The 24956-nt window shown below is 41.6% G+C and overlaps 1 protein-coding gene across 17 annotated transcripts in view; it reads right to left on the bottom strand.

The window, feature by feature from the left end:
- The window catches only part of LOC134206396 (neurobeachin), a 486080-nt gene that overhangs the window by 155878 nt on the left and 305246 nt on the right, over positions 1–24956 (bottom strand). For 12 of the 17 annotated variants that reach the window (XM_062682098.1, XM_062682101.1, XM_062682099.1 and 9 more), the window contains 10 exons: positions 14925–15156; positions 14660–14856; positions 14264–14385; positions 13958–14204; positions 13746–13892; positions 13254–13661; positions 6274–6414; positions 6066–6202; positions 5929–5998; positions 5722–5865 (listed from right to left, as the gene is read on the bottom strand). In XM_062682098.1, coding sequence (XP_062538082.1) covers positions 5722–5865; positions 5929–5998; positions 6066–6202; positions 6274–6414; positions 13254–13661; positions 13746–13892; positions 13958–14204; positions 14264–14385; positions 14660–14856; positions 14925–15156 — 1845 coding nt within the window. The remainder of the gene's footprint in view (positions 1–5721; positions 5866–5928; positions 5999–6065; positions 6203–6273; positions 6415–13253; positions 13662–13745; positions 13893–13957; positions 14205–14263; positions 14386–14659; positions 14857–14924; positions 15157–24956) is intronic. The other 5 variants (XM_062682106.1, XM_062682107.1, XM_062682108.1 and 2 more) reach the window with 1 other exon arrangement.

Raw genomic sequence — 24956 nt, 5'->3', positions numbered from 1 at the left:
CACGCCGATGTAGTGTGCTCGAAACTGCTGATAAACAGCAGCCGTATCTCCACGAAACATCGGATAAGATGCTAGGACGCTGCTTTTCGAGCGGTTAGCTGCTGTTTCGAGAAACGGCCGATTTCGTCAGAGTCTCGCCATCATGACCACTTTCGCTCCAAGCTGCTCTTTACCTTTCGGGGAGGCTCCCCTGAAATCCATGATCGACAACTTTTTTCCCTTCGTTGACTGCTGCTCTGACTGTCTGCTCCGGTACTCTTCCACCTACCACCGCAACGCCAACTTCGTCCTTGGACGAAAATGCAGTTGTTGATTTTCAAATTCCCAAAAAAAAATCCTTTTATGCAGCCAGTTGAGCATCCAACATTCCCTTCTCTTACTGCAACTGCTCTTTTATCTCATTTTGTAGCTGCAACTCCAGCTCACGCATCCTCCGCTCTCGCCTACGATGTTTCCCCTTCCACGCTTTCTGTCTGGCTAGAAGCTGATTGGCGAGTTGTTCCCTAACTGCTTGCTTCTTAGTCGGATTTGCAACGGCACCTGGCACTGGCCTTTTAACCGCTTCGTGTCTTGCTTCTAGTGTCTGGAAGATTCAGCTGCTGAGCAATAGCGGAAAAACACACACTTATTGGACTATGCCAGAGCAGGAGAAGGGGAAGGGTCGTTTGGATGAGAGCCATTTGATCGAATGTCACTTGGCCGAACAAAACATTAGGCCGAAACCATCTATCTAGCCGAAAGGCATTTGGAAGAACGGCCTATAAGGCCGAATATGTAATTTGGCCAAATAGGTCATTTTGCCGACTAAGTCATTTGTCCGAATAGTTCATTTGGTCGAATAGTTCATTTGGACGAGTATGTCATTTGGCCGAAAAAGTCGTTTGTCTGAATAGGTAATTTGGCCGAATAGGTTATTTGGCCGAATAAATTAATTGGCCGAATAGAATATTTGGCCGAATAGGTTATTTTCCAACAAACAATGTAATCGAATAAATCGCTTATATAGCCTAAAATAGGCTTCTTCGGTCAAAAAACTAGCTTGTTCGGCTTAAATTGTTTCTTTTGTTAAATATCTTGGTTGTGCATATGCACAGCACATGTTTCGAAATGGACAAATTGATATGAAATTTGCGAGAAAGGATCCACGTGTCTTCGAAGGACTCGAACCCTCAACCTCCTACTCTCTAGATAGGCGCGATAACCCCTACACAACAAGACCAATATGCAATTAATTTAAATTGTTTGTTAGGTTGGCCGAATAGGTCATTTGGCCGAATAGATCATTTGGCAAAATAGGTCATGTTGCCTAATTGGTTATTTGGCCAAAAAGGTCATTTGGCCGAACAGGTCATTCGGCCAAATATGTTATTTGGCCAAATACAGTTAACTCTCCCTTACTTGATGTCCCTTGAATCTAGCATACTGCGTCCCCTCCGTAAGCCGATACCTGAGTAGTGTAAACTGAGTAATGAGAAGTTAGAAGTTGGAGTGAGAAGTGGGAAGTGAGTAATGAAAAGCGAAAAGTGAGAAGAGAAAAGTGAGAAGTATGAATAAGTGAGAAGTGAAAAGTAAGAAGTGAGAAGTGGGAAGTGCTAAGTGAGATTTAAGAAACAAATAATACGAACCGAGAAGTGAAAAGTAAGAAGTAGAATGTGAGAAGTCAGAAGTAATAAGAAGAAGTGAGAAGTAAAAAGTGAAAAGTAAGAAGTGAGAAGTGAGAATTGAAAAGTGAGAATTGCTAAGTGAGCATTTTTTTCTTTATTCCCTCTTTGGTCTAATATAATTTTTCTCCCTTTTCCTTTACACTTTCCCTTATTTCTCCTTCTTTCTTCTTTTTTCCTCCCCTTTTCATCCTTATTTCCTCGTTAGAAAGAAGTGAGAAGTAAAAAGTAAGAAGCGAGAAATGAGAAAATCGAAGTCAGGAGTCAGAAATGTATAGTGGAAGTGAGAAGTGACAAGTAAGAAGTAAAAAGTAAGATGTGAGAAGTGAGAATTGAGAAAAGAGAATTGGAAAGTGCTAAGTGATAGGTAAGTAGTGAGCAGTAAGAATTGAGAGATGAAAAGTGAGGAATGAGAAGTGAACATTTGACTGGTAAGAAGTGAGATGTGAGTATTGAAAATTATAAATATAACCTTCCCAATTTATTTGATTCCTCCTTTTGCTCATTTTTTCCTTCTTTTTTACCTATTTCCATCTTTGTTCTTCCTGATTGCCTCTTCCTTCTACTTTTTTCGTTCTTCCTTTTCCTTCAACTTTTTCTTATTTTTTGTTCTTTCTTACCTCTTCCTTCCTTCCTTCTACTGTCTCCCGTTTTCATCCTTTTTTCTCTTTCTATCTTCCTTATTTCTTTTTCCTCCTGTTTTCCTTATTCCTTCGTCCCCTTTCCTTCTTCCTTTATATTTTTTCTTCTCCCTACTTACTTCTTCCTTCTTTTTTCTGTCTTAGGGTAGTGAGATACCCGCTTCTCACTTCTCATCATCGTGGGCTTCATGGCCGTGCGGTTAGTGTGAGTCTGAGTTCGATTCCCGCCACGGCAAGGAGGAAACTTTTCGTGATCGAAAAATTCTCCACTGGTCCACTGGGTGTTATACGTCCTGTCCGTTGTCTCATGCTAGGTGTTGAGTGTTCAGTCTGTACGACCTCTGGTCGAAGACGGTATTCCTGTTTTTCATTATTTTTATTATTACCTCGCTTCTCACATCCCAATCTTCCTAACTTCTTGGCTCTTGCTTCTATTTTCCTCATTACTTACTTCTCATAAAAATGAGTTTTTAGTGGAATGTCTTAACTTGTCATAAGACGAGTTCCATTTAGTGACCTCAACATTAAGGCCGTCTTCAGTGTCTCGTACTTTGACCGACTCACTTCCTGCTTTTCACTTCGCAACTTTCACACCTCACTTCTCACCACTCCCTTCTCCATTCATATTTCTCATTTGCTACTGCACACATATGTGCACACATACCTTACTACTAAGTATTCACTTCCATTTCTCAGTACTCATTTCTTACTGCCCTGTACTCACCTCGGACATGTCATTTCTCAGGTCTCACTTTTGACTGTTCACTTCGAAAAGGAATCAATTTCAACTATTCGACCAAATGAACCTTTCTTCCAAAATTGACCCTTTCGGCCAAATGGCATTCGGCCACTGACCTGCAATCATATTACTATATGTTATAAAAAGTATTTGATATTTTAGGGAAAAAATATAATGTGTTCCCTAACTCGATGGTCCCTTTAATATCGATTAAAAGAAAGAGTTTGCTGTAGGTCATTTGACGTCTCACTTCTCACTTCTCAATCATCATTTCTTACTTCTCACTGCGAAAAAGTGAGATATGAGAAGTTAGAAATAATGAGAAGAGAGGCGTCTCCTTTCCAACTTAGCTCTTCTCACTTTTTACAGTGAGAAGTGAGAAATAAGAAGCGAATAGTGAGAAGCGAGACGTCTTACTGCTCATCACTGTAAAAAGTGGGAAGTGCGAAGTGAGGCATCTCACTTCTCGCTTCGCACTTCTTATTTCTCATTTTTCACTGTAAAGACGTCCGTAATGAGACGTCACCCATCTCACTTATTATTCTTCACCTCTCCCTTCTTATTTCTCACATCTCATTTCACACTTTTCTGTTTTCGCAGTAAGAAGTGATAAATATATAGTGCAAAGTAAAGAACGGAAAGTGAAAAGTGAAGCGCCTGATTTCTAACTCTCATAAGTGAGATGTTTCTTTTCTTACTTCGTACATCTTATTTTTCACTTTTACCTACTCGTTTGTTAATCCTTTTTCTTATTTCTCACTATGAAAAAAGAAAAATGAAAAGAGAGAAATAACAAATGAGAAATGAGAAGTGAGACGTCTCACACCTCATTTGCTATCTCTCAATTCTCATATCTTACTTCTCACAGTTGAGAGTGAAAAATAACAAGTAACCAGCAAGAAGTAAGAAATAAAATATGAGTAGTGAGAAGTATAACTTCTCACCCATAACTCCTAATTTCTTATTTCTTCCTTCGCATTTTTCAATTTTGAAGCGAAAAGTGAGATTTTTTGTCTTCATGTATGTGAATTTTTATATTTGGATCAGCTCTTCACTCAGTAAGATTTTTTTTTTAAATCGACATAATTTCCTTCGGAAATTCACAAAACCACCTACTTCCGGAAATTCGAAAGAATTTTCCTCGGAGGTTCGGAGGATATTTTTTCGGAAAGTTGGAAAAGTTTCTGAATATCCGTGTGAAATGCTTTTTAGGAAGAAATTCTTCCGAATTTCTTGGTAAAAATTGTCCAAATATTCTTATGACTGTTTTCAATGGGTAGACTTCAAGCACTCTCACAGGAAATACTTGGCTTGTTTTATACTTTTTATCAAGAACACTGAGCAAGAAATGTCTGCATAAAAAGTAATTACGAAAATTTGAGTTCAAGGCTCTTCAATCCTCTTTGAACGAACACAATTATTTTTGCCTCGAATCTCAATAAAGGCGCCCACTAATCAAGTTTCCAAACTGAAACAACTGCGTTCCAGAAAACCGATATTGTCGTCCCACACTCGACCGTCTCGCTATCTAATAACGAGACAGTTAGTGATGGAATCAAGTCCCTAAAATATCCGCATGAGGCAACTGCGTTTCATCGGCGAAAGAAAACATAATACCTAAATAGACAAACCGAAAACAACGGATGACAACAGAAACAATACCCCGAAATCAGATTCCTCCCGGATTAGGGGCGGTCGTCGTTGGGGCGACGGGACGCGACGCACCATCATCGGCAGTTGACAGTGTATCTGCAGAAATCTTTCCATCCGAACGGATCCATTCGGCGGGATCCAAATAAAGCGAAAAACAATTAGGACTCCGTCGACTGGCTGGCGGGCGAACACCGAGGGCGGCCGCTGGGGGGTGTGGAAAAGCGAGATATGATACCCCCCCTTGTCGATTCGGGGAAAAGTAAACCGACCGAGTTGCTTTATTTGTGAACCCCGCTCGAGTTCAGTGGCCGTCTGTGTCGGCTGTGGGAGATCTATTTAGGTGGAACTAATAGGACGATGTAATTTTCATCATTTTTATGTTTCAATTTGAGAGAATCGTATTAAATTATCAAACTTGTAACACTGATTTCGAAACAATTGGTAAAGGGGATACTTCGAAAGGCTGTGGGAAATATGATACAAATCGTTCAATTATTGAAGCGTGTGCAAAACGATGACAACACCGATGACAGCCACTGAAAGCGTTCAGTTGTCAATACTTCTGTCGTGTTTTTTAGCTGATGGTAGCGGAAACTAAGTTTAGTGCCTATTTACATTGAGTGAATTAGTGCAAATGATGAAGTTTCGTTGCGTTGGTGTTATCCCATATAGCAATGCGCATTGTCCGTCACCGAGGGTTTTTTCTACGCGTTTCAAGCCAAAATGTGCACGAGATCATTTCTTTCAGTGTGTGTAGAGTCCATTTGCTTTCTACGTGCCAGTGACGTGTCTTTATGTCTAGCTTGATCAATCTACCATTTGACCGGAAAATAGGTTCGATTCGCATCCCATCTCCTAAGAAGAAAACCGGTTTCCAGCTACGGTGAGGTGGATTTCCTAAGATTTTCCCTAGTGGAAGTGGTGGAGTCTCCTCCACGGCTGATTTCTACTCTCCAAACAGGGGGTTCAGTGTAGAGTAGGAGCCCAAACATGTGAGAATGCTAGCACTGCATAAAGCGATACGAACCTGTTTCAGCAGCAGATCCGAATTGGCCGACAGGCACGTGACCAGATATTTGGTTAAACTGAGGAACGAGCCGAGCACTTCGGACGTCAGATGATCCCGGGACGAGCGTTGCAGCATGAACGATATCACCAGAAAGCCGCGGTTCTGAGAAAAACCAAGGAAAACGTTACATTCACGCGTGATATGATTTAGACTTGAGGATCTTACCTGAATCATGTGCTGTTGAACGGTTTGCGAACTTTCGACCAGCTCGCAGATGAATCCGAGCAGTTTTGCACTGAAGGAATACAGACCCGTTATTAGATCGATAACAATTTTCATTCGATCGAAATGAATCAACTTACCACAGGGTTGGATCCTTCTTGACGTCGGTGCCCTCGTAGGGCATATCCAGTTGGGAAAACAGCGGAAATAGCACCTGAATTCCACCGATCGAGTTGAGCGTACAGTGTATCGAGTGGGTCACTACGGCTTTGACGTCCTGTGGTGGGAACGAAAATTCAATCCAGTTTACAAATATTTCATTGAAAAAAAAAAGAAGCGAATACAAACCTGTAGCATGAGCGAATGGGGCGTATGTACAAAGAAGGACAGGTTGCCCTTGGGGGCTGATTGCAGACACAGCTGGCCATCGGTGGCCACCGGGTTGTACATGAACACGATTGCACTCGAAAGTTTGCCGTCGTACAGCACCTGCAGCATAGCGGATTGGGATTAGTTTTTACGGGGCGAAAATTAAAAATAAAACACTCATTGGCCACTAATTAATCGAACACTCATACAATGACGAACACGAAGTTATAACGCAAAACAAAGCTCATTCAACTAGAGAGAGAGATTCTACTTGCATCATGCTAAGATAACTAAGATAAATATTAAATAAAAATAAAATTTAAAGTGGAGTTCAGATATTAACGTTTTGTTTGCAAATATTTCGTTTTTTCTTCATTCTGATTTGCATGTCATTCGAAATTGTATTATGCTGATTACAAATTTGACATTTGATTTGAAAATCTGTTCAGAGTTCTATTCTAAATTCTGTCTGGTATATTATTTCAAGTTCGATTTGGCAAATTGTTTGGATTTATTTTCACATGATTAGGCTTCGATTATAGCATTCAAATTGGCTTTCTATTTGACAATGTTTTCGTTATCGGTTTCAACTTTCATTTGTCCAGGATTAGTTCGAATATGTAATCGGATTGTGATTGACATTTAGGGCATATAGCCATGGCAACTACCCCTTATTCCTAGCCGTTATCGAAGTCATCGCTTCTGCTTCTTCTCGAAATTAAATATGACGTCCACTACTTTTTGAAATTTTTAGACCCCCCTCCCCGCTCTGACACGCTTTTTCTTATACCTAGTATATGTAGTGTCACAAAATCTAAGACCCCCTCTCCCCCTAAAACCTGTGACATCATTGTTGAACGACCCCTTATGTGGAAAGCAAAACGAAATTTTGTTCTGCATTGTGCGGATGCGTAAATTAATCAGAAAACGATAATGTGTTTCTGAGTAGCCATCGAGCAAGCGTTGTGCAGTGCGTGTTTTAGTCGTCGCCAAGTAGTTAAGATATCGAATCAGTCTTCGGGAAAATTCGTAAGACATGCGTTGCATTTCCGATTTTGTATCCTCATGAATATTGCGTCGTTCAAAAGAAACAATTAGTCGCTTACCAAGCCGATTTCCAATATATTTCCTTCCCAACTAACATGCTATTCCTTTCCAGTGCGCTCATGGAGATGCAGAGGATTCATCGGTCTCTTGTAGCAATGATTGTCGAACTAATTTTCCTCCCCTTATCCTAATTGACTGTGACTGGACGTGGCCGGCATCGTTATTGGTCTTGAGTTAAAGAAACTCCGAAGCATGTACAGTCAGAATAGCTTTCTAGTCCCGAGAAAACTATTCAATTGGTGAGCTGTGCATTATTTGTTGTTTCTCGGCCAATCACGACTAGCAACTACGATGGTTACAGTCAATCAAGCTAAGCTAAGCTAAGTTAGTTAGAAGTATGACGTCATATCTCCGTGGCGCTATTCTCGTGAGCTGACAATGAGAATAACAATTTGCCACAATTTATTTTTGGCCAAATCTCATTTCTCACTTTTCACTTCTCAAACCACTTTTCTCACTTTTTACTTCTTATTTGTCACTAATCACTTCTCAATGGATGGATTCAACGGCAACCGACCCGGCAACCAAGGACACCGATTGGAAAGTCGAATTTTGGAACGTGACACCCTTGAACAAATCCGCACAGAAGGTAGGCGTGAGCGGCAAATCAAGGAAACACGGTTGCCCAAAACCGGAGAACGTGAATTTCGAGCGATAGATCCCATAGCAAACACTTTATACAAGTATGTACTACATCTAATATAGCGGCATTGGCAGAGCCGAACGTGGAATTGACGTCATGGAGAGCGGTAGGCAGATTAGGCGAGTTATCCGGTGGAAGCCGATAAGCGACCGCATTTACGTGGTGCCTTAACGAAGGAATATCCTAATGACGCGAAGAATGCGTTATAAGAGAGCCTTGATAAGGCCTAGGGAGAGTGCCTTTACACGATGTAAAGATTGACGGAACTTGCGGAGGAATTCCTGACGTAAATTCTGACGGAGCTTCCGGAGCTTCCAGACGGAACTTGGAGAGAAATTCCAAACGAAACTTTTGAAGAAACTCCTGACGGAACTATCGGAAGAATTTCTGACGGAACTTTTGAAGAAACTCCTGACGGAACTATCGGAAGAATTTCTGACGGAACTATTGGAGGAATTCCTGACGAAAGTTCCGCAGAAATTCCTGGTGAAGGAAACCTTTCAGAGGAACTTCTGGAGCAATTCCTGGCGAAATTTTTGAAGGAACTACGGGAGAATATTCTGGAGGAACTGAGGAATGCCTTGAGTAAGTTCCGCAGGAATTCCTGCAGGAACATCCGATATTCAGTGAGGAACTTCCGGGAGTATTTGTGCAGGAGCTTCCGGAGGAATTTCTTGAGGAAGAACTGCAGGAATTCGTGGAGCAACTTCCGGAAGACCTTCTGGAGGAATTCGTGAAGAAACATCCGGAGGAATTCCTGACGGAACTTACGGAAAAATTCTTGACGGAACTTCCGGAGGAATTCCAGACGAAACTTCCGGAGAAATTCCAGACGGAACTTCTGGAGGAATTCCTGACGGAACTTCCAGAGGAATTCCTGACGGAAGTTTCGGAGGAATTCCTGACGGAACGTCCTGAAAGAATTCCTGACGGAACTTCCTGGAGGCATTCCTGACGGAACTACCTGAAAGAATTCCTGACGGAACCTTCTGGAGGAATTCCAGACGGAACTTGAGGAGGAATTCCTAAAGGAACTTCCTGAAGGAATTCTAGATGGAACGTCCTGGGAAAAATCGTGACGGAACTTCTAGGAGGAATCTCTGACGGAGCTTCCGGAGGAATTCCCGACGGAACTTCCGGAGGAATTCCCGACAGAGCTTCTGAGGCAATTCTTGACATAACTTCCGAAGGAACTCCTGACGGAACTTCCGATGGGATTCCTGATAGAACTTCAGGAGGAGTCTCACGAAATTTCCGGAAGAATTCCTCACGGAACTTCCGGAGGAATTCTTGAGGGAACTTCCGATGGAACTTCAGGACGAACTTTCGGAGGAGTTCCTGACGGAACTTCCGGAGGAGTTCCTGACGGAACTTCCGGAGGAGTTCTTGACGGAACTTTCGGAGGAGTTCCTGACGGAACTTTCGGAAGAGTTCCTGACGGAACTTCCGGAAGAGTTCCTGACGGAACTTCCGGAGGAGTTCCTAACGGAACTTCCGGAGGAGTTCCTAACGGAACTTCCGGAGGAGTTCCTAACGGAACTTCCGGAGGAGTTCCTAACGGAACTTCCGGAGGAGTTCCTGACGGAACTTCCGGAGGAGTTCCTGACGGAACTTCCGGAGGAGTTCCTGACGGAACTTCCGGAGGAGTTCCTGACGGAACTTCCGGAGGAGTTCCTGACGGAACTTCCGGAGGAGTTCCTGACGGAACTTCCGGAGGAGTTCCTGACGGAACTTCCGGAGGAGTTTCTGACGGAACTTCCGGAGGAGTTCCTGACGGAACTTCCGGAGGAGTTCCTGACGGAACTTCCGGAGGAGTTCCTGACGGAACTTCCGGAGGAGTTCCTGACGGAACTTCCGGAGGAGTTCCTGACGGAACTTCCGGAGGAGTTCCTGACGGAACTTCCGGAGGAGTTCCTGACGGAACTTCCGGAGGAGTTCCTGACGGAACTTCCGGAGGAGTTCCTGACGGAACTTCCGGAGGAGTTCCTGACGGAACTTCCGGAGGAGTTCCTGACGGAACTTCCGGAGGAGTTCCTGACGGAACTTCCGGAGGAGTTCCTGACGGAACTTCCGGAGGAGTTCCTGACGGAACTTCCGGAGGAGTTCCTGACGGAACTTCCGGAGGAGTTCCTGACGGAACTTCCGGAGGAGTTCCTGACGGAACTTCCGGAGGAGTTCCTGACGGAACTTCCGGAGGAGTTCCTGACGGAACTTCCGGAGGAGTTCCTGACGGAACTTCCGGAGGAGTTCCTGACGGAACTTCCGGAGGAGTTCCTGACGGAACTTCCGGAGGAGTTCCTGACGGAACTTCCGGAGGAGTTCCTGACGGAACTTCCGGAGGAGTTCCTGACGGAACTTCCGGAGGAGTTCCTGACGGAACTTCCGGAGGAGTTCCTGACGGAACTTCCGGAGGAGTTCCTGACGGAACTTCCGGAGGAGTTCCTGACCGAACTTCCGGAGGAGTTCCTGACCGAACTTCCGGAGGAGTTCCTGACGGAACTTCCGGAGGAGTTCCTGACGGAACTTCCGGAGGAGTTCCTGACGGAACTTCCGGAGGAGTTCCTGACGGAACTTCCGGAGGAGTTCCTGACGGAACTTCCGGAGGAGTTCCTGACGGAACTTCCGGAGGAGTTCCTGACGGAACTTCCGGAGGAGTTCCTGACGGAACTTCCGGAGGAGTTCCTGACGGACCTTCCGGAGGAGTTCCTGACGGAACTTCCGGAGGAGTTCCTGACGGAACTTCCGGAGGAGTTCCTGACGGAACTTCCGGAGGAGTTCCTGACGGAACTTCCGGAGGAATTTCTGCCGGAACTTCCGGGGGAGTTCCTAACGGAACTTCCGGAGGAGTTCCTGACGGAACTTCCTAAGGAGTTCCTGACGGAAATTCCTGAGGAGTTCCTGACGGAACTTCCTGAGGAGTTCCTGACGGAACTTCCGGAGGAGTTCCTGACGGAACTTCCGGAGGAGTTCCTGACGGAACTTCCGGAGGAGTTCCTGACGGAACTTCCGGAGGAGTTCCTGACGGAACTTCCGGAGGAGTTCCTGACGGAACCTCCGGAGGAGTTCCTGGCGGAACTTACGGAGGAGTTCCTGGCGGAACTTCCGGAGGAGTTCTAGAGTTCCGCGTTCTAGGAGGAAGTTCCGTAGGAGTTTCAGGAGGAAGTTCCGGAGAAGTTTTTGGAGGATCTTCCGGAGAAGTTCCTGAAGGATCTTCCGGAGGAGCTCCTGACGAAACTTCCGGAGGAGTTCCAGCAGGAAGTTTCGGAGGAGTTCCAGGAGGAAGTTTCGGAGGAGTTCCAGGAGGAAATTCCGGAGAAGTTTCAGTAGGAAATTCCGTGGGAGTTCCTGGAGGATCTTCCGGAGGAGTTCTTGAAGGACCTATCGGAGGAATCCCTCGAGTAAATTCCGAAGGAATCCCTGGAGGTTGTTCCGTAGGAATTTTTATATGAATTTCTGGACGAATTCTGGGAACATTTCAGAAGGAACTGTTTTTGAGAAATTCCGAAAAAAATCTGTAGCAGAAAATTAGTTAACGTCGACTGATGCCGCCGCCGACTAAAAATTATCTATTACGCTGCCGCCTATGAAATTCCAATTGGTGCACATGCCGTTCACTATTCTAAATAATCACTGCTGACTTCTCACTTCTCACTATTCATTTCTCTATTATTATTACTTGATTCTCATTTCCCATTTCTTACTTGTTACTACTTAATTCTCATTTATCACTCCTCACTTTTCAGTTTTCCACTCCTCACTTCTGATTTTCAATTCTCATTATTCGCTTCTTACCTCTCATTTTACACTTCTCATTTCTCTCTGCTCACTACTCATTTCTCACTTCTCACATTTCGCTTCTTACTTCTTATTTCTGACTCCTCAATTCTTATTTATCACTTCTCATTTCTCACTACTTTTTTCTCACTTTTTCCTTCTAACATCTAATTTGTCACTTCTCTTTCGTTATTCTCACTTTTCACTTTTTTCTTCCCACTGCTCATTTTCAAATTCTCACTTCTCATTCTCAATTCTCACTGCTTATTTCCCACCACCCATTTCTCACTTCTCGCTTTTCACATCTCACTTCTAATTTTGCACTTCGCACTAATTTTTCAATTCTCACTACTCACTTCTCACAAATTATTTTTCAGCTCTCATTACTCGCTTCTCCTTTGTCAATCCTCACTTCTCACTGTCTCACTTTTTCCATAATAAATCATTTCCGTCATTTCCGCAATCGTGGGAGGTAGATTTAAGTCTTCTTTGTCATAACAGAAGAAATAAAATTTAGTCCCATCTCAACGTTACTTGTCACTAGTTCAATACCACATCCATGCATCTTGGATTGCGAGATTTGGTTCTGTTTGTGTAGAGATGGAATTTTTACCCGTAATTTTTTCCTGCGATTGAGTTTATACTTCGGGAAACTTTTTCTTTGTTCATGTAGGCTTCTTATCCTGTTACGGACAACGCAAAACCCGCTCGCATTTAAATTACATAGGAGACCAAAACCCGGGACACCTGCCTTTCACTTCAGTTTCACGTCTCAGTCTCATGTTATTTAACGTAACATACTCCGCGATACAAAAAAAACGAATACAAAACGCGATATATTTCACCAATTTGGGATAACACACCGGAGTTACAATTCAGTCCGATTTGGTTGCAGTAACGCATCTACGATTCCATTAAGTCGTCCATTAAGTTGACCAAACTCATCGTTTGCTGATGGACCAATTCAATCCATGTTGTTATTGTCATTCCATTTCAATTAATCCGCATTTCTGTTTTTTTAAACTAATGGTTCAAATTGATCTCCACTGAATCTGATTAAAATGTTGTTTGGTATTAAAATAATAAAAATAAAATCTCGTCCTATCTTCATGAAATACGCGCTAAATGTAAAGTACTTCACGATCTTCTGGAGCGTCTTTAAAAGCACCATGATTGAAAGAAATATCTTCTCTCGAAAAACAAGAAGAAATAATTTACATTTATCATGTATTTTTCTTACAAACATCTACATTCACACTTCAATCGCATAAATAATTTATTTATATGTTGTTATAAAAAATATTTAAACCTGCTTTCCTCACTTCTTCAAGCCTGCGGGACATCACAGGACAGTTAACTGCGCAGTGTAACTCAGGATATTAAACCAAACCTTAAAACTAAATCAAAAAGTAAATAACACAAAAAGCATGCTTACAGAGCCAAAATCAAACGGTTCGCCGGAAGCGTCTAGCATAATGCCACTGCCGCCGCCCAGCACGGCAACCGAGCCACCGGATCCGGCGGCAGTACCAGCAGCAGCAACAACAGCAGCTGCTGCTGCAGTGGACCCACCGCCCGCACCGCCACCAGCAGCGGTGCCAGTGGTTGTGGCCGGGCCCAGTGCCGATTTGGCGGCAGCGTTGGCCACCAAGTTCCGATGGATGTTGGATTCGATCGGAGCCGGCGGTGTCGGCGAGAGGGACGATAGGGCGGCGGAGGGTGGAACGGCCGCAGTGCCGCCGAGTCCGCTGCCGCTACCCCCGCTGGCGGCCGGCTCGAAACTCACCCGCTTGTGGTTGTCCGGCAGGTTTAGGTAGCACTCGTTGTCGAACCGGAACTGGGACTGTGGAGGGTAAATAAAAGAAAAACGTGGCCGGTTAGTGTGACTGTCATTTGATAGAATTGGGAACATGCGGCAGTTACTTACCTTATAGCCGGGTCCTAACCGGTGCATGGCGCAGATTTGCTGTGTTGTCAGAGCCTCACTGAAGAGGTAGATTGCAGCCATCTGGCCGCAGAATACCCGCTCTTCGTCCAGTTCCGGTGTAGCACCGATGTAGCACTTGTCGAAGGGCTGTGAAATTGTAAAAAAATGTTTTCAAACTCCTCCCAATAGCGTGGTTCCAGGAAGTAACTCACATCGTTGGTCGACACGAACCAGGCCATCTCGGTGCTGGACGCGAGCTGACCGTTGACCAGGCACTTGATCTCACTCTTGGTCCAGCGGTTGTAGATGTACACGATGGCGATCATGTACCACTTGCGCGGTTGAAACTCGTACTTGACGCAGTGCTGGAAACCCTTGCCCTTGACCTTCATCGACGTCAGCACCAGGCAGTTGCCGACAAAGTGCGCCGTATAGCCAACGCCTTTGGACGTTTTGAAGCTGTTTGGAAGACGGTAATCGGTAATCAAAATTTTCATGTTATTAGGTATGGGACTTACCAATAAAGATAGGGTTTCTCGCGCTCTATGTTGACCGAGTTGATCGGATCAAGTCGGAACCATGTCGTGAAGGTGAACCCATTCTCGTAAGGCCATTTCGCTAGCGGCGGGAGAACGACGGCCTATTGGAAGAGAATAATACATTGCAATGATAGAAGACAATGCGCATTTTGTTGATAAACATTTTGCGCAGGTTAGCTTTGCATGGATTGTTCAACGGAATTATTGATACCAAGTTTGTGTTGAAAACTTTGGATGAAACTATTTTTTGATACCCATTTCCGAATCTTTGACCCATCCTTTTTCGGAGGATTACTGGAGGAATCTACGAAAGTCTCCGAGAGGAAGCCTCAGAGCGTTGGTTCTTAGAAAAAATCCGCAAAAATCGACACTTACCGATCCCTTCCGCCCCGGGAAGCTGAAGAACACATCGGGCCCGTTCCGGTGGGGCATCTGCTTGAGCACGTTCAACAGTTTGGCCGAATGCCGGGGCCATTTGGCGTTGATGGCCTTCATCGCACCGAACAGCAACTTCAGCTCTTTCACTGTGATGCTGTAGCTCGCCAGGACGCCGAGCATCTCGATGAGCAGGTCTGACGGAATCGATGAGTTTGAATTTTAAAATTGGTGAGCTTGAAAACGAAAATGCTGGTCAACTTACCGGCGACGATGGGCTCGGCCCGTGGTAACCGCGCCAGCACGTGTTCGATCAGTCCGATCTCGGTGCACGCCTGCAGGTTGCGGACGCTCTTCTTGAGGATGGCGATGAACACGCTCCACACTTCGGCCTGCAGATTGGCCGGACAGTGGTCCAGCAGTTCCAGCATGTGTTTCACGTTCTGGGCGTCCTGGACGACGAAGTTCAGCTCCATGTCGAACTCGCCGCCGACGAGCTACGGGAAGGAAAGGAAAAGGAAATAGAAGAATTCGATTAGGATTTGGCTCGCAACAATGCTGGATCTTAGCTGGTCTTCCATGGGTTAGCGGTGATAACGCAAAGCATGTCTGAGTTGTAGTAGCCAGAGGCACATAACAAGCAAAAATTTCTATCTTTTTATTTTTATTTTGTCGGCTTTTCATACAAGCATGCAGGAGGACCCTGTGGAGATACTAATTCGATATAATGAAATTTAATTTATTTTTTTGACGAGACTGTGATGTGTTGAACGACATAGATTAACATACGGTATGCTGACGCTGCAATTATAACTGTCACATATTTGCTTAATTTCTTATCTATATATGGGACAGTTATGCTTTTATGGGTAGTAAGAATATTTTATATTGCTTCAAAAATGTATGCAAGACTTTCAACAGGAACCACTGGACTTTATTCGTTGGGAATGGAAGTAATTTTTGTAATGTTCGTCGTCGGCAGAAAAACGCACTTTGTGTACGTAAAGGCTCTAGGGTAACTTTTTGTAGGAGGTCTGGGGATTCGGATAATGTTAGATACCAACAATCGATCGACTAAGATCGACGAAGTGAGGACATACCGTGTGTCGGTGTGTATGTATGCTAGGCAAGGATGTTATCGATCATTTAGTAATTTGCGTTCGATCATTTAGTAGTTTGTCAATAACTTATTCCAGAATCTGAATTTCAAAATGTGTTGTACGCTGGACTTCTAGCGCGAAGGTTTTTCTCCAACTCTGGCAAATGGTTCGTTGTTTGAATTCAACTAGTAACGGAGCTATAGCTATAGTTTCAGTAACTTAGACTAAATGATAACAAAATTCCAATCATTTAGTTAAAGCTACTGCAACTAGCGCTATAACTCCGTTATTAGTTGAATTCTAACAACAAACCATTGCACAGTTATAGATAAACCTTCGCACTAGAAGTCCATCATACAACACATTTAGAAATTCATCTTCTGGAATGAGTTATTGACAAACTACTAAATGATCGAACGCAAATTACTAAATGATCGATAACATCCTTGGAGGAGATATGGCAAAAATCTGTTTTGAATTTGCTAGTTTTACCACTTGGTTCAGCAATTTAACTCATATTCTTATTGAACTGAACAATTTTTCGCTAATAAACATTGTTTTATATAGTTTTCATCGAAATAATCGAAATTTCGTATGTACAAAATAGTGCGGGTAAAATGAACACTGCCTGGTGGTAAAATGAACATCGCTTCTAAAACCCTTTTGAAACATTTAATTTTCTTTTTTCACTCTGGCACTGTATATACGACTAATTGAGATTACGAGAGCCTTTTGAAAATCTGGTATAACTTTGAAAAGCTCTTAATTATCAAAATAATAAAAGAAGGAAAAAAGTTTTAAAATATAAATTATTTTAAATTAAATTTAGATATTCAAAGTTTTATCTTGGTTATTTGATACGGTTTGTTTCTTGAACTTTCGCTTCACAATTGCACAACTTTTATCATAAATTTGTGAAAGTTTGATACAAGTGTTCATTTTACCCACATACGTGCCTTGTGATAAATAACTCTTCCTCTAACTATGCAAAACAATAATTTTACTATTTACCCCTGCAACATCTTTGTGAAGGTTGTTAAGAATTAAAGCTTGCGGAAAAATGGTTAGAAATTACATCAGACCCTATTTTTACGGCCTCGTTTGATATTTCTGATAGTACCCAAGTAACCATGAAGCTATATATACTTGTAAAAAACACAGCCCTAAAAGTTGACTTAAAGTGGAAAAGGGCAATTATAAGATCGAATTAATGGTTCATTACTTTGGCATGTTGAAATAAAGCACCAGTAATGCATCGCTGCATTCGTACTGCTGATTTAGGGTAACGTTGTCTGACAGTTGATAAATAAATGCAAAAACACATTGTTAAAACAGATCTAATGCAATTAGCATTTGGAATGCCGATTTGTGATTGATATATGTGCAATATTGTAATGCTTGGTGTTACTTGGGTATTGGTTTTTGCATTGAAACTTTTCGTTTCGTCACTGAAACCATTGACACTTGTCTTCAGCGACTGCTTCCGCGATAGAGCATTTGCACATTTTTTTTCACTCATACATCTATATTGCTGTCAAAATGTGGATTTGACAATTAAATTTTCAGCTAAAAGCTCTATTCTTTGACACCGGTGCACTCACACAACCAATCGATATCAGTGGATTATTTTAGGTAACTCATTTTGCACTCACCACATCAAAACAAAGTCGCTACTATATGTAGGTTAACATGCGAGAGGTTTTGAAGGAACTGGTCTACGGTGGCGCTATCTACTCGATTCATAGCGGCAAATTTTGCTTTTTCATTGATCCATTGTCAAAAAATCAGGAGTACCAACTTGACCACTATCTCCTTGTCGCAGAGTTTGGTGCTGAGTGCTCGGCGCGGAAACCCAAAGGTGGGAATAAAATTTTGGGGCTTATGCGCAATAATAGCTATTCGTTCGGTCTCAAAACCAAAATATTAGCTCAGGTACCTTATTTTATTTCGAGGTAAACGTGTGCAAAAAAGAAGGATGAACATACGCCTAAATAGTGTTTTAATATAAATATAGCCAACTGTTCATTTTACCACCTCTTCTCCTACACTTAGAAAATAATGAATTCACTTGGGAACTTTATTTAAGTCATAAATTAACTAAATTGAATTCATGCATGACAAATTCTTAAATTTATACCTCCAATGCATATATTTTAGTATCATTAAGAATAACTTGATATTAGTGGTTGTCTAGTACTTTTTTGAACAGCATGCCGAGAGCTGTTCTTGCTAGTTTCATTGTTAGGTACAGCAGTCGAAGTAATCAAATTTACTGTACTTCATTTATTCTTTTATTAGATAAATAGCCATACTTCAAGACGAGCTATTGTTGAAGCATAATGGTAAGTAAAAGAATATTTTCTCTACAGACCGACATTCCGGATTTTAGTTCCCACGCTCTTAATTGGGCAGAAATTTTGAATTGATTTTCCATGCTCTTCACTCTTCATGAACATGGGAGCTGAATTCCAACAAGACAACCATGATATTGGCTTGGATATAGGTAAAAAATGATCCGATTTGTTTTGTTTCCAATTTTAATTTACAGCATCAGATAACGCAGCGTACGTTCCTGCAACTATCCCACAATATACTCAGCATAGACGCTAGAAGACGGGGCATCGCAGAATATTTCTGACGAAAAAAATAGTTGCAGATCGATCAGTTTTGCAGTTTGCAGTTTTATAATAGAAAATGATTTTTTTATGATATTTGGCACTTGACTGTTTTTATTGGGAATTAATAAAACGAGAGTTTATGAATGGTAGTAAAATTACCGTTGTGTATATAACAGCAACTTTATATTTTGAAAAATAATTATAAATTTATAAAGAATGAAGCAAATATTGATACTAATAAAAAGTCATAAAATGCATAAAAACTAGCTATTTCATTCAACTGTCAAATGCACAGTTTTAGTTAAAAAATAACTAAAAAATATGCATTTGGTAACTATATAACACTTAGTTCAACTTGATCCATCTACGTTTTATTCATGTTATGCATGAACCCAGCCAAACCGTCATTTTGCATAAAAAGTAGTTATTTGGTACCTACTAAATTATTATCTGAGTGTACATGTTACTCACTCTATTTTTGCGATATACACCCTTCTTCTTGTTTACGTACTAGCGCGCTTTCGAACGAAAGCTGATGCTCATTCCCGTATACGCCAGCAAAATCAAATGGGGAAACGATTCGAACAAACTGCATTCGTTCGAAAGTTTCGTTCGTCCGTAAACAAGAATAGGGGTGATAAGCTATTTTAATCTGTCCATTTGGTGAGAATTTCTCAATGTTTTTAACAATGCCTAATTCAATATAAATAGGTAGATAAGCGATATCCTAACGCACTATCTTTTATCAATTGGAATAAGATCGAAATTAAACTTTTTATAATAATTTTCGTAATCAGGCAAGAAACTTGAAGGGTTGTTTATCATTCGATTTCTGCTGATTCATCTTCATTCAATGGTTTTAGCTGAACTGCGCCGATAACAACCCTTTCAACGCGTCCTCGCGTCGATTTATTTTGCATAGTTCCATTCACCACCAGCACCAAATCTCCTACCGCAATATCCTTCACGTCGTCGAACCATTTAGATCGTCTCGAAATCACTGGCAAATATTCTGTGAGCCATCTTCTCCACAATCCGTCGGAAAGATGCTGAGCCAATATCCAGCTGCTTCTCAGGGTCGATCGGTACTCCATAGATACCACTGGCAACGGCTTGATACCGCTGGAACTCCCAAGCAAGAAGTGGTTGGGAGTAAACGATTCTTGATCTGCGGATTCTAACGGAATGTAAGTTAATGGTCTCGAGTTAATAATTCCTATCGCCTCGATCATAACTGTTTCAAGCGTTTCGTTGTCGGGTTTTCTGCCAGTTTTGAGAAGAGTTCCAATGACTGGTGGTAGGTCATTTGGCATAAAGGTCATTTGGCATAATTTCGTTTGGCATAACGGCCGTTTGGTATAATGTTCATTTGGTATAATAGTTGTGTAATCATCAATTTCGAATCTTATGCATAATATGTTCAATTATTTATAAAGATTATCACTTGAACATTATTTTGAATTAAAGATCAGATTCTATCAAATCCAGGCTTGACAAAACTCCTCACACATGCTAGAGTTAAGGTCACTCCTGACGGAATCCAAGTTTAAAAGTGCTCGCGTTTTCGGGGGCACACCACTCGATACGGAAGCAACGCAAAACTGTCATTTTTATTATTTCACGCATGCTGCGACACAGCAAAGCTATATCAACAAAAATGACAGTTGTGCGCCGCCTCTGAATCGAGTGGTGTTCCCCCGAAAACGCGAGCACTTTGGAACTTGGATTCCGTCAGGAGTAACCTTAAATAAAATCATCATCAGCAAAATGCTGCCTTCGCATCCTCACAATTGAGTGGAAGCGTAAAAAAGCAGAGGTACAAAAACACAGAGTGAGGAAAAGCAAAATAAAAACACATGTGAGTGAGGCGTCGGGTGAAAGAGCACTCATTGAGCCTCCGGAGCGACGCTTTTTATGTGAAAAAATCTTGGAGGCAGTTTTGAGTGTGAGTGTAAGTGAGTGACGCACCGAAAGAAAAAGATGAACAGATAGAATCGCTCTTGTTTTGCGACAAACAAGCTGGGGTAATGATGCACAATGTTGGGAGTTTTGATGCTTATTTTTGCTCCTCAAAAAAACTCTCTCTTTTGCTCATTTTCTAGCGAAGAGTTTTTGGCAAGCCTGCAAATCACTGCTCGAAGGAGCTTTGGTAGATGTTTTATTATCTGGCTATTTCACATAAATTATTTTTACCTCTGGGTAAGCAGCAAGATCGTCGTTGACTAAGACAAACGACCAAATACGGAAACTCAAATAGAAAAAAAATCATTCCACGTCGAGCATCCGAGCGAGATGGTTCTAAGCAGAGTGTCAAATAATCGAAATTATTTGGTGAAGCCCACTTTTCTTCACTTGTCAGCTCACTTCCAGACACACTATGGACTGTCAATATTCGGTTGAATATTAGTCATTGAATATTTTTGCACTTTCCACAAATTTATATATTATTTCAAATCTAAACACGTTTCGATTGACTAAAGTTATGTATCACACAGAAATGAGTCCGATTTGCGCCTGTGAGGCAATTTCACACTTAAACGTCAACAAAATCAATAATAATTATGTTTTTTCTGCAAATAGTAAGCATTTTCAGTGACAGTCGAATGAATGAGTCGATGGAATAGCAGCCGGATGACACCATCTATGCTTCTGGCTCCAGCATAAAATTCACGTTATTATTTTGCTGTGGGCGTTATTTTCTGATACAATATTGTTACCAAATATTCAAATTTGTTTTGCACCGTACTAACCGTGTTGTGTTGAATGACGGTCTTATTACAATTGAATTGAAAATCGAACACATTTTTAACGGCACGGAATAGGTGGTATATAACGATAATAGTAATAAAATCATTCAAATCGCTTAACAACAATTACTCCATCACAGAAAATTAGTCCTGAAATGGTGTTTTTGTTTACTAATTTTGAATTGTCAGTGGGGCCCACCGCGCGCTAACCCCAGAGATGTTAGCCACCATTTTTCCCATTGGATAGATAGGCGATGACAGCAGGGTGTGGAATAGTCATCTGACTACGTCATTCTATGTTTTGAATAATCATGCGATGTTTGTCATAAATCGGACAGAAGAAGCTTCATGAAGTTGAATATTTTAAGGCTACCTTACACCTCGGGAAAATTTTCCTCCGGATTTTGGTCCCCGTGCATTTTAAATGGGGCCGGGATTTTGATTTTCCGTGCCCAAATCCCGAAAACATCGCATATGCAAAAATGCATGGGGAAAAATCCGCGGACCAAATTCCCGAGGTGTGAGGCTACCTTTAAAATAGCCTCACACCTCGGGAATTTGGTCCGCGGATTTTTAACCCATGTGTTTTTACATATGCGATGTTTTCGGAATTCGGGTACGGAAAATCAAAATCCCGGCCCCATTTAAAATGCACGGGGACCAAAATCCAGCGGAAAATTTTCCCGAGGTGTAAGGTAGCCTTTACGCTCTGATTCTAAGTCCACGTACGGTCTGTTTCTCTTTTGTTTTTTTCTTCCTGAAGTACAGGTAGTTGCAGTGTTGTCTGCGGCGAGAACACCAACAACAGCGTGGTTTGTTTCGACCGCACCACTGGCGAGTGTTCATCCAGCCAGTGTGTGCTGTCAGTACCGTTAGCCGGCGACACAGCATTGTGAACGCAAGTATTTACTTGAGCTCCCTCTCATTGTTCCCTCTCTTCTCCATCTTATTGGAATAGTTTTTTCCTTTTTAACTCTTCTTTCCCTCTCATTAAGGCTCTATAAACCGTAATCAATCCGATAATGACAATGATTTTATTCAAATCCGCACTAATACTAATAAAGTTTTGAAATAAATTCAATATTTTGGGTTATTAACGGACTTACCCTCTATCATAATATATTCATGGCATTTCCATATTAATTTTCCTTATCAAAACTAGCAATTACTGAGGAATTGCTGGAAAAACAAAAACTGCCTTTTCCTAAATCGATATTCGTTTGTTCATCGAACGCATACTAACGTTCGAACGTTCGGATCGAACACATACACACTCACTTGATTTTTCACTGGATCTTTTCCCATTGTTTCTTCGATTTTATCACTCCTAAAACATATTCACTAACTGAGTTTCAGATTTTCGTTAACCTTGACTACCAATTAATTCACTTCACGCCCAAAAACTGTTGAAAACTGCTTTGCAAAAATCTAAGTGAGAGACAAATTTGACGACCGTATTGTGAATGCAATAAAATACGGAAGACTCAAATTCATTAGCGCAATAAGGGAAATGGTGAGTACAAAATCTACGCGATGCAACTTCATTCAATACGAACAAAACAACGTATACGCCAGCCAACACGCAAACAAAGATGTGCATACACAAGAAAATAATCATCTCTTCGCCGTTGCCAGATTTATTTATTGGAAAAAATCATTGCTGTTTGTCGGATTGAACAATAAAACCAAAAATAAATATTTAAACATGTTACGTAAGCTTCTATTACATTTCAAGTGGTGTATAAAAAAAATTAAACCGATAAATACCCATATATTTGATACACCATGAACATGTCTTATGATATAAAATAAACAATTCGTCAAGTCTGGCAACATTATGCATCAGCTGACATATTTTTACCACCCCATTTCCACCCACCCCAGTTGTAAACAACATTTTATTTATCGCTGCTGCATTTTTCCGTACCAATTGCATCACTATTACAAACAAGTGATACAGTCATCAATTTTCAAAACATTGTGATGGAGTCTTGAGCCTTAAGGCTCAAGACCCCATCACAATGTTTTGAAAATTAATGACTGTATCACTTGTTTGTAATAGTGAGCAATTTGTACGGAAAAGTGCAACAGTGATAAATAAATTTTGTTTACAACTAGGTGGGTGGAAATGGGTGTTAAAACATGCCAGCTGATGCATAATGTTGCCAGACTTGACGAAATGTTTATTTTATATCATAACACATGTGCACGGTGTATCAAATATATGGGTTTTTACCGGTTAAAATTTTTTATACATCACTTGGAATGTAACAGAAGGTTACATAACATGTTTAAATATTTATTTTGGGTTTTGTTCAATCCGACAAACAGCAATGATTTTTTCCAATAAATAAATCTGGCAACGGTGGAGAGATGATTATTTTCTTGTGTATACACGCCTTTGTTTGCTTGTTGGCGTGGACGTGGCTGGCGTATACGTTGTATTGTTCGGAGTGAATGAAGTGGCATCGCGTAGATTTTGTTCTCACCATTTCACTTATTGCGCTAGTGAATTTGAGTCTTCCGCATTTTATTGCATTTACAATACGGTCGTCAAATTTGTCTCTTTTCAATTTTTGGAAAGCAGTTTTCGACAGTTTTTGGACGAGAAGTGAATTAATCGGTAGTCAAGATTGAATAAAAGGTGAAACTCAGTTAGTGAATATGTTTTAGGAGTGATTAAACCAAGGAAACAGTGGAAAAGATCAAGTGAAAATCAAGTGTGTGTATGTGTTTGCTCTGAACGTTCGGAGTTAGTATGCGTTCGATAAAAATGCGAATGTCGCTCTAGGAAAAAAGCAGTTTTCAGCGTTTTTCCAGCGATTCCTCAGTAATTGTTAGTTTGGATAAGTGAAAAATTAATATGAAAATGTAATGAATATGCAATGATTGAGGTAAGTCGGCAAATAGCCCCAAAATATTGAATTTAGTTCAAAACTTTATTAGTATTAGTGCGGATTCGAATAAAATCATCGTCATCATCGGATTGATTACGGTTTATAGAGCCTTAATTTGTGTGTGTGTTTTTTCTGTCCTTGTGATAATTGATTAGTTTTAAAATAGATTGTGCCTCGCTGCAGCGGCGCATTTCGTGTCCGCAATGTGCGAGTTAACGGCCGAAGCCACCTGTTCAACGACACATGACGACAACGAAGAATGCTGACTATCATAATACATTTGGTTGGCAACGAAGATATCAACACGGGGGCATCGAACGAACGAGCCACCTGATCGACGACTTCAATGACGACGATGAAGAATGCTGACCATCACCACCATTTTTCGGCTGTTCGGCCACATGAAGAGTTGACGTAAAGTCAATGTCAACTTCTCTCCCCGAAATGCCAAGATAGCTGTGTGGTGTCGGCAGCCAGTTATCTGACTAAGAATAACGCTACGGATTTCCTGTTCCGGTGGTAGAAGTCCACCATACAGGTGACCCCAAATTCTTGGTGTGATGCGGCTTTATGCTTACCGTGCCTACGAATGAATGGTTAGGGGGGGTCTAAAACCGCTAACGGAGCCTGTGAAGCACCAGGGCACCCTTCACAGTATCTAGCCCTTACTGCGATAACCGGAGCTATGGCGTAGTTGACTTTTTGCTTCTCCGAAATAATCGGCTACTCTTATCCAATCTCAACTTGAGGTTAAATAAGGGTGGAATTATGAGCATGATTTTATTTAGTTTTTCAACAAATTGTCACCTAAATGGATTCGCTTTATGCGTTATACACATTGTACTCTGTGTTTCGTCTTTGACTTTCTTAATAAGATTCCAAGTTGGTTTCATCGTTGCTGTTCATATTAATGCTGAAGTTGTGGAGTGCATTAA

Source organism: Armigeres subalbatus, chromosome 1, assembly GCF_024139115.2.
Source record: "Armigeres subalbatus isolate Guangzhou_Male chromosome 1, GZ_Asu_2, whole genome shotgun sequence".
NCBI classification, from domain to species: domain Eukaryota; kingdom Metazoa; phylum Arthropoda; class Insecta; order Diptera; family Culicidae; genus Armigeres; species Armigeres subalbatus.
Note: the sequence above shows the minus strand (reverse complement) of the source record. Positions and strands in the feature narration are given on the sequence as shown.